Here is an 11,185-nt window from a genome sequence, read left to right on the forward strand (position 1 = left end):
TCGGCAATTTGTCAAAAATGCTTAATTATGTAAAAAGCTTCACGACGAATTTATATACTTGGGCGAATCCTATGGACCGTTCAATAAAAAGGCCAATACTAATCTGAAATAAATCCCGTAGGTCTCCGTACAATAAACAAAACGGTGCTTTCCAGCATTCATGAACCCGCCAGAAAGTAAAAATGATTTTATCGGATCCTGAATTTTGCCATGTTTCAATATTCAAATTCGAAATGAGTAGAAAGTTTCAATGAAATAGGGGGTCTTGCTTTTATGGCAAAACTGACTTTCTCCTGGTAGGGATCAGGTGAATCTAATAATTCACCTGCTTACTTTATTCTTTAATTGAGTATTTTTATGTGCAAACTCCGTATAACTTAATGGTTTTAAAAGTGGGTGGGGTATTGTTTACATTATTTTTAATCTCAGTGATAAAGCTTTTTACCGTTCAATATAAAGTTCAAGATTGAATTACCTTCTAGCGGTAAACTTTATCCACATTTTTGTATGTCTGTTTATAATTGTCATCTACTGTTAACGTCAATTTCTAAAGATATTGGATAATTTGGCTGATAGTGAGTTACCGGCATGTTTACAACATTTATGTGTACCTGTTACGTTTATGTCTATTACGTCATTGAATTATGCGTTCTACGTCATTGATTTCTCGTGGGCGTTTTTCTTATTGGTAAACATTGGGTTTTTGACAGTTGACAGACGATGTTTTACAGATTATGTCATATCTTAGGTAATTGCTTTTATTATGTAATATTTTGTATATCCTGTTTAATTGAACTTGAAAGATAATCTTTGAATATGTTTGTATGTATTTCTGCAGAATTCTGCTGAATTCTGTCACTGTTATTTATGACATCACACTTTCTGCCAAATTCTGCAATTCTAGCGGAATTCTTCTAGTATAAATAGAGATGTTTTCGAATATGAGATTCAGATGAGATTGAGATGAGATTGAGATGAGATTAGATTCAGATTAGATTCAGATGAGATTCAGATGAGATAAGATTAGATTCAGATTAGATTCAGATGAGATTGGGATAAGATTGAGATGAGATTAGATGAGATTGAGATAAGATTAGATTGAGATTGAAGTTGACTCTGAGAATTCAGAGATAAAAGTTAGTTCTGATAATTCAGTAATAAATAAGTTGATTATTGGGGTGGAAAATAGAATAAGATAACATTGATACATTGTAAATGAATATCAGAACATAAAATAGAAAGATAATTTAACAGAGATATTAATTGAGAATAGAATCTAATAGAAATTGTGAAAAGAAGAGATATAGTTTATAAATGACTAGATCTATTATTGATAGATGTTAAAGACATAATTATTTTTATATATGATATTTGTTCTAACTGTTCAATAAATATTCTTACATTTTAAAAGTTTAAACAAAGACTTTTCCTATTTATATCCATTTATTTAAAGATTGTTTAAACCCCAAACAGTGTTGCGACTTATACGCTACCAAAGTAAAAGTTTAAAATATGAAAGTCGCCACATTGTTTTTGGTGGCAGCGGTCAAGATTTAAATTTAAATGAAATTAATTTTATAAATAGATCTATAAGTTTAATAATAAATACTTTGTAGAGGATCTAGATTATTTTTTTAAAAAAATAATAAAATAAATAAGTATTTCTTTTGATAGATCTATATTTGATTTAATTGTAAAGGAAAACAAAAGATATTTAAATATTTAAAAGTTATGGAGAGAGAAGGTATGAGAACAAGGCTAAAGGCTAGAAAAGAAAATAGTATTATAGAAATTGAGAGAGAAAATGCACAATTGTTGATGCATTCTGACAATGAAAATAATATAGATAAAAGTGATAGTCATGCAAATATGCAAGATATGAGCGTTAACTCAATCAATAATCATAATAATGATGAATTTTTGAAAACAAATACAAATGCATGTAGGGGTGGACATGACATAAGTGTACAAGGTACACAGGGTTATAATAAGGATGTGCAAGGCACACAAATCAATGATTATAATGAGTCTCAGACAGTAACTCACAGTAACTCACAAAGGGATATACATGATATCCAAAACAGAAGTATGTTTAACTTTAATAATGGTCACAGGTATAGTGGTGGTGGTTCACTTAACAGGCCTGTATATGATGATGTTGCATTCACATCAAGAGGCATGCCTAATATGGTATATGGTTCAAATGGCTTGCAAAATACACCATTGAGAAATAACACAGATAGTCAGAATCCAGATACACAAAATTACAATCAACATGATATTTCTACTGCTATGAATATGATTCAAGCACAAATGACAAATATAGAAACTTCATTCCAGAATAAGGTCTCACATCTAGAATGTTCCTTAAATACTGTTACACAGGAGCTAAAACAAGCACTGCAAAATACTCAAAGACAGAATCAAAACAGAAATAATATTAACAGTACATCTCAAGCATATTCTAGAAATTACAGATACAGACAGCATAATATGACATAAGCTCTGATAGAAGTGATTGTGACAATGATGAAAATCAGTCACATTCAATAACAAATTCAGAACAGTCGTAGAGCAAAAACAAATCGTAAGTTACCCCCATTTACTGGTAAAGAAACATGGGCAGTTTGGTTAAATCGATTTGAAGATGTTGGAAACAGACAAAAATGGTCTGATGATGAAAAGCTAGATGAGCTTTTACCTAGATTTCAGGGCATAGCTGGGGACTTTGTTTATGGTCAATTGTCACAGGGTGTTAGATTTAATTATAGGTTACTATGCAAAGAGTTATATAGCAGATTTAGCATTGTTGAAACTTCAAAAACTTTCTGGATGAAATTCACTTATAGAAATCAAAGGGAGGGTGAATCTGTTGAAGACTATGCTGTCGAACTGAAAAGACTTATGATAAAGCACATTCAAATAGAGATAGCAAAACTAGACAAGAAGATCTTCTAAGAAGATTCTCAGACGGTTTGAATAATGAAAAGGCTAGATTTCATGTAGAATTTGTGAAAGACCCCAAATATATTGATGAAGCAGCTTATGCAGCTGTATTTCAAGAAACAAAACAAAGAAAACACAAGTATTCAGCATATGATAATGACATCAGATATACAAACACAATAAATAACATGCATTCTATCAGCGACTCTGATGACGACACAATAAATGCTAGAGCAGTACCTGGCAAAAATAAACATAAAACATTTAAACAAGACACTAGCACTAACACAAGTCAAAACACAGGTATTTTAGACAGTGAAAAGATATTAGAAATAGTACGGTCTGAGTTAGATACGAGAACGCATGATACACATTTAAAGCAAAACAGACAGTTTGATAACAACAGACAGTATTACAGTTCATACAATAAATACAATCAGTATAGGAATAATAGATTTCAAAACAACAACAAAAGCTGTTTCAATTGTGGGGAAATAGGTCACTTTAAAAGAAGCTGTCCAAAACTACAAGCTTCAGTTGCAGAAAAGCAACAAATCACTAATTCACAAGATTTAAACTAGAAAGGGCATACTTTAGAGATCGGGGGAGTGTCCAAAATAATAATGATCTCATTAATGTAGAAAATCAAACAAATAAATCAATTAAATTGCCGATTCGCAGGGGTTTTCCAAGTTCAGATACAGTATACATACATGGTTCTGTTAAAGGAATTAAAACACAATTTGTTTTAGACACTGGGGCAGAGAAAACAATAATATCAGAAAATATATTTAATCAAATAGCTGAAAAAGAAAGACCAAAATTGTACAAAAAGGGCAAACTGTTACATGCAGGTGGTGAACCTATAGAAGATACTGGGAAATGTTCCCTAGATCTTATGCTTGGTCCATTAAAGTTTAAGTCAGAGGTGATTATTGCAAAGATTAAAGATGATGCTTTGCTTGGAATACTGAATGTACTGATAGTACTGAATGGACAGGATATATTATGTGACTATCAATGCAAAACAAATGTCAGACATGTTCGATCAGCTGATCATTATGAAATACAAGGTCTAACAGAACATATTATTGATGTGTTTATAGATAGGGAAGAATCAGATGACAACTTGAGTCCAGGCACAGTTATTATAGAGCCATCTGATAATTTCAAACAAAATTTCCCTTTGATAATGGCTGCAAGTATTGCAGACATAAATGAAAGCCCTACTGCAAAAGTAAGAGTGTTAAACCCATTTAACACACCAGTGTCAATAAATCAAGACACAGTAATTGGTAAAGCCGATTTCATTAATGAACAACCCATCATAATATTAGAAAGTGAAAACTTAGATGAATCAAACAATTACAGTGCAGTAAGACGTTTGCAAATTGGGCATAAAACAAATAACACAGTGACAAGACAAACATTCAATAATGAAAAAATGAGCATGCCATATACTTTAGACAGAAACAGTCGCACAAACTATTGCAAAAGCACAAAAACATTCTAGAACACTTACAATCTTTTCACACCCAATCAAGTAAAGATAAAAGTGACAATGAAAAAGAACCGTTTGCAAAACTATTAATAGAATTTGAAGATGTATTCTCTAAAGATTACACTGATATAGGGAAAACACATTTAGCAGAACACAACATAGATACTGGTGATGCAAAGCCAATCAAACAGTCATTTCGCAGGGTCCCATTAGCATATGCTGATGAGGAAAAGAAATCTATTGACAAAATGTTAAAACAGGGCATTATCAGGGCATCACATAGTCCATGTGCAAGTCCTTTGTTATTGACCAAGAAAAAGGATGGTAGTTTTAGACCATGTATTGACTACAGACGAGTTAATAAAATTACTAAAAGTGACGCATTCCCTATTCCAAAAGTTGACGAATGTATTGACGCAGTTGAAGGGGCAACTTTATTTAGTACTCTTGACCTTTTATCTGGTTATCATCAAGTACCAGTGCATGAGAAAGATATTCCAAAGACTGCATTTTGCACCAAATATGGTCTATTTGAATTTTTAGTTACTCCTTTTGGCATGAAAAACAGTGGAGCAACTTTTCAAAGAGCTATGGAATTAGCATTACAAGGTCTCCAGTGGTATATATGCATTATATACATTGATGATATAATTGTCTTTGCAAAGACTTTCAGTGAACATATTGAACGCCTTAGAACTGTATTTACTTGCTTAAAACAAGCAAACCTCAAACTCAAAGCAAAGAAATGTGATCTTTTAAAATCAGAAGTTACATTTCTAGGACATAGAGTAAGTGCTAAAGGTGTTAGACCTGATCCAAATAATATTGCAAAAATCATTGAATGGCAGACACCTCAAAATGCAACAGAAATAAGACAATTTCTTGGCCTATGTTCCTATTATAGGAAATATGTTAGGAATTTTAGTTCAATTGCAAAACCTCTAAATGACTTAACGAAAAATGACAGTAATTTAATATGGAATAATGATTGCCAAATAGCTTTTAACACATTAAAAGGCGCACTAACAAGTCCAGATGTAATGGCACTTCCCAATAGTTCAGATACATTTATTTTAGATGTAGATGCTTGTGATTTTGGAATTGGTTCAGTTTTAAGTCAAATACAAGACGGCAAAGAAAAGGTTATTGCATATGCCAGTAGGTCTTTAAACAAAGCAGAAAGAAATTACTGTGTTACTGAAAGAGAATTACTAGCAATTCGATATTTCATTGAATATTTTAGACACTATTTATTAGGGAGACAATTTTGTATACGATCTGACCATTTAGCTTTGAAGTACATGTTTAGTTTCAAATTACCAAAAGGTAGAATTGCTCGCTGGTTAGAGGTACTGTCCGAGTATGACTTTACAATAGAACACCGTAAAGGTATTAAACATGGGAATGGTGATGGCATGTCACGTTGTCCAAACAACACTGATTGCAAATGCGACGATATAGACACAGAAATACAACTTAAATGTGGACCATGCCATAAATGTATTAAACGAGCAGAACAGATGGAATCAAGTTTGTTATATCAGAAATACAAACAAAACATCACTAAGACTAATAATACATCTAATGTCAGGTCAGTGAATGCACAAGACAGAAAACAAAAAAATATGCAATTAACACAATTACTTATGACAAAATGGTTTCAGTTTTTGTCAGTCATAGCCATTGTCAGCTCAGTTACAGTAAATATGTTATCAACATATCTTTGTCAAATGACACAAAAAATATGTAAACTCATACAGCACACTACAAACACAATATTGAGACAATATGATAAAACTAAATTATTCATTAGGAATAAGGTTATTCAAGCTACTGAGTTTCTGAACTCAGTCAATAATATATGTTGTTCTATCACATATGATGATACACAATTTAGTACAAATTGGGTACCCTGGGTAAATGGGTATAGTATTAAAGATATACAGGAAATGCAAAAATCTGACCCAGATTTAGGGCCTATTTACACATGGGTTGAAGGCGGGAATAAGCCTTGTAATAAAACTGTAAGTGCATCTAGCCCTGCAGTAAGGAATTACATTTTATGTTGGGGTGCCTTGGAATTGAAGAATGGTATATTGTTCCGGGAATATAAGAAAAATGGAACGGGGTCATTTCTGCAAATGCTTGTTCAAGTTGTTTGCAGAAAGATATTATGCATGAGATGCATACTTCTGTTTTAGCTTTAGTTCTTCAAACGTATAACTGGTATTGGGTTAGGGAAGATATAAACTTGTGGATATTACAATGTGAAAATTGCGGGGAAAATAAACAACCCTCAACTAATCCAAAGACACCACTTGGCAGTATAGCACCTTAAGACAGGTTATGTACAGATTTGCTAGGACCATTTCCAGTGACTCCTAGGAAAAACCGTTATATATATGTGGTAACAGGTCATTTCAGCAAATAGACTGAAATTTTTGCAGTGCCAGACCAAAGTACAAAACTACTGCAAGAGTTATTCTAAATGAGGATATAGCTAGATTTGGGGCTCCTTTAATTATTCATAGTCACAAAGGTTCAAATTATGAGAGTAAAGTGTTTATAGAACTCTGTAAATTACTTGAAATTAAGAAAACAAGAACTTCAACAAGAAATCCAAAATGTAATGGCCAGGCCAAAAGATTGATGAAAACTCTTACTAGAATGATAAGGGTCTATCTTGAAAATGAACAAACTGAGTGGGATTTAATCTTGGAATGATTAGCCGCTGCTTACAGGGCTACACAAAATGACAGTACAAAACTTACACCAAATCTTGTAATGTTAGGAAGAGAAGTAAGGTTACCAGTTGAAATAGCATTTGGTAGCAATTCTTGTACTCAAGAAAAAGTATCTTCATATGGTGAATATGTTGAGAATCTAAAGAAAATATTACAAAATGCTCATCAAATTTGTAGAGAAAATTTAAATAATAAAACTAAACGCCAAAAAGAGGCATATGATGTAAATCAGTCATTTACAAATTATCAAAAGGGTGATATAGTTTGGTATTTACAGAATCCAAAAAAAAAAAGAAAATGTATGTCCAAAGCTTGTAATGCCATACAACGGTCCATTCATTATAATGAATAAACTAAACAACCAGAACTTTAAGGTTCAATTTTCCAAATGTGGAAAATCTCAAATTGTTCATCATGACAAACTAAAATTGTATAAAGGGAACAACCCTCCAAGATGGATTATTAAGGTCAAGGAGTCAATGTAAATTGTATCTAAAATGCATTAAAAAAAAAAAGATGATAATATATAAATAATATGTGACATGAAGATACATACTGGTGACAATTGAAATATCACAGATTAATAGTGACATGAAGATACATACTGGTGACAATTGAAATATCACAAATTGATTATATAGAATGTATAAAGATGTATATATAGTAATTATAGCGCAGCTATAACAAGTAAATTATAAACAACATATAATAAATATAGATGTGATAAAATAATGTTACTTGATTTAAAATTAAAAAAAAATATATGTCAGATATTGACATTGTGATGTACATAAAATTAATATACGTAATTTGCTTTTTTTGTTATGAGCATGTAAATGCTAAAAAATAACATTGAATGGTGATTTTGAAAATGTATTTAACTTGCTTATAAAGAAATGGTAAACAACAGTTTAAACCATAAAACATGGTATATAATAAAATATTATCGCAATATTTAAAATATTTGCAAAATGTTGATTCTAATAATAACACAATTGCGTGTAAGTAATGTAACATAGAAATAAAACTGACCCAGCAGTTACAATATGTTATTTTTTTTTTCACTTCAGAATGTCTGTTAACAGCAACACAAGACCTATTGAGGCATGCAACTCTAGAGGGAGAGTGTATAAATGTAACAGCTGCACAGTGAATCATTATATGGGCGAAAGGAGCAAAGTGCTACAACACTTCTATAGAAAACATGTTGCCCTAGATAATGTACCTTTCTACTGTAGTATTTGCAAATTTGTAACTTTGTCCAAAACTGAACTGGAGAATCATGTGAAACAAAGTATATATCCTGCGCACAGAGCGACTGTAAATGCTATGATGGCGAATAATGAAATTGTTAACGAAAGCGCAAGTTTGTTGCAGAACATGAAACACTATTTGGTAACTGAGAATGACATAACAAGATTAAGCAAAGAAGAAAGTAATGATATATTTAGTAAAAGAAGACGCAACAAAGCTGTTGAGAAAATATCGATATTACAACAGGCGGCAATAATGAGTGGAATTGAAACAAAATCCAATTATACAGAGGACATTTTACCCCAAATGTTAAATGGAGCAGACCTTTCACCATTTAGTCTACATGAAGACCCCTTAATAAATACTAAATATGTGGCTGAAAAATCATGTAGGACAATTAACAGTTCAAAATCCAGCACAACAAGCTCATATTGTAGCAGCAATGAAAAAGTATGTGAGAAATGCTCAGAATACGAGAAAGAAAACAAAATGCTAAAAAATGATGTTCACACAATGGGAATAGTTTTAGAACAGGTATTAATTGAAATGAAAGACATAAAAGAAATGATCAAAGATGTAAAAAATGAAAAATCAACAAGAGAACCACATACTGAAAGCAAAACTAGCCACAAAATACATGTCCCAAGTTCATACATGAAAGAAAACTTCAACAACAACAACAACTTCAGACCCAGATATAACAATTACCATGCTCATCCTAGGAGACACACCATATCATTGGATCCTTACCAAAAGAGGATAAACAAGCATATCAGATTTTAAAGAAAACAATGTTTTTTTTAAAAAAAAGACAAAGACACTCAGGGTATATTTTGTTTTGAAATTAAGTATAAGTATTTAATATAGTGACATTTTGTGTGAAGGAAATATTATTAATCTTATACAGTTATAATGTTTCGTGTAATCTTTATTGACAGAATTATATTGACATAATTGTTAGTTTAATTGACTACTTAAATATCTTAAACTTGTTATTGTTCATTGAAAAATATTTTCTTTAGTGTTCATGTTATATATGAAATATTGTTTGTTTTTAATGAATCTACACAATTTGTTTTTTTTAAGAGTATAAACTATACTCTTTATTTACTTCTTGTACATGTAAGTTAATATGTAAGACTTACACCTTTAAAGGCACACAACTTGTTTTTTTTTGTGAGGACACAAAATTTTTAAAAGGAGGGGGTAATGCAGGGATCAGGTGATCTAATAATTCACCTGCTTACTTTATTCTTTAATTGAGTATTTTTATGTGCAAACTCCGTATAACTTAATGGTTTTAAAAGTGGGTGGGGTATTGTTTACATTATTTTTAATCTCAGTGATAAAGCTTTTACCGTTCAATATAAAGTTCAAGATTGAATTACCTTCTAGCGGTAAACTTTATCCACATTTTTGTATGTCTGTTTATAATTGTCATCTACTGTTAACGTCAATTTCTAAAGATATTGGATAATTTGGCTGATAGTGAGTTACCGGCATGTTTACAACATTTATGTGTACCTGTTACGTTTATGTCTATTACGTCATTGAATTATGCGTTCTACGTCATTGATTTCTCGTGGGCGTTTTTCTTATTGGTAAACATTGGGTTTTTGACAGTTGACAGACGATGTTTTACAGATTATGTCATATCTTAGGTAATTGCTTTTATTATGTAATATTTTGTATATCCTGTTTAATTGAACTTGAAAGATAATCTTTGAATATGTTTGTATGTATTTCTGCAGAATTCTGCTGAATTCTGCCACTGTTATTTATGACATCACACTTTCTGCCAAATTCTGCAATTCTAGCGGAATTCTTCTAGTATAAATAGAGATGTTTTCGAATATGAAGTCAGATTAGATTCAGATGAGATTCAGATGAGATTGAGATTGAGATGAGATTGAGATGAAATTAGATTGAGAGATGAGATTGAGATAAGATTAGATTGAGATTGAAGTTGACTCTGAGAATTCAGAGATAAAAGTTAGTTCTGATAATTCAGTAATAAATAAGTTGATTATTGGGGTGGAAAATAGAATAAGATAACATTGATACATTGTAAATGAATATCAGAACATAAAATAGAAAGATAATTTAACAGAGATATTAATTGAGAATAGAATCTAATAGAAATTGTGAAAAGAAGAGATATAGTTTATAAATGACTATTATTGATAGATGTTAAAGACATAATTATTTTTATATATGATATTTGTTCTAACTGTTCAATAAATATTCTTACATTTTAAAAGTTTAAACAAAGACTTTTCCTATTTATATCCATTTATTTAAAGATTGTTTAAACCCCAAACAGTGTTGCGACTTATACGCTACCAAAGTAAAAGTTTAAAATATGAAAGTCGCCACAAAATAGGGGGTTCTGCTTTTATGGCAAAAGCTGACATTTCTTCTGCATTTAATTTATGCCCTATATGGCCAGGTGATTTTGATTTATTAGGTATAAAAACCGAGGAGGGATATTAAATTCAAAAAATGCTGCCACAAGGCGCATCATGTTCATGTTTTATTTTTGAAAATTTTTCAAAGTTTTTTACAATGGCTTGTGTCTAAAGAATCAAAATCATACTACATTGACCACCTACAGTACTATATGATTTTTTATGGCAAAAAAATCTTTTGAAAAATCATAAATGCTTGAATTTAATGCGAACATTTGATAAAATTTGCAATGAACTTGGTGTCGGAAAAATGGATGGGACCTGTTATAACT

At 31.1% G+C, this 11,185-nt stretch overlaps 1 protein-coding gene across 1 annotated transcript; it reads left to right on the forward strand.

Annotated features, from left to right (window-relative positions):
- Positions 1 to 445: 445 nt before the first annotated feature.
- LOC132728190 (uncharacterized) lies at positions 446 to 10,827 on the forward strand. The gene is made up of 2 exons (XM_060713842.1): positions 446 to 748; positions 8,262 to 10,827. Exons 1-2 carry the CDS (start codon positions 735 to 737, stop codon positions 9,226 to 9,228), a joined length of 981 nt encoding a protein of 326 aa, XP_060569825.1. The 5' UTR covers positions 446 to 734; the 3' UTR covers positions 9,229 to 10,827.
- Positions 10,828 to 11,185: the final 358 nt, after the last annotated feature.

This window comes from Ruditapes philippinarum, unplaced genomic scaffold (assembly GCF_026571515.1).
Source record: "Ruditapes philippinarum isolate M1 unplaced genomic scaffold, ASM2657151v2 ctg10701_1_1_1_1, whole genome shotgun sequence".
Taxonomy (NCBI): domain Eukaryota; kingdom Metazoa; phylum Mollusca; class Bivalvia; order Venerida; family Veneridae; genus Ruditapes; species Ruditapes philippinarum.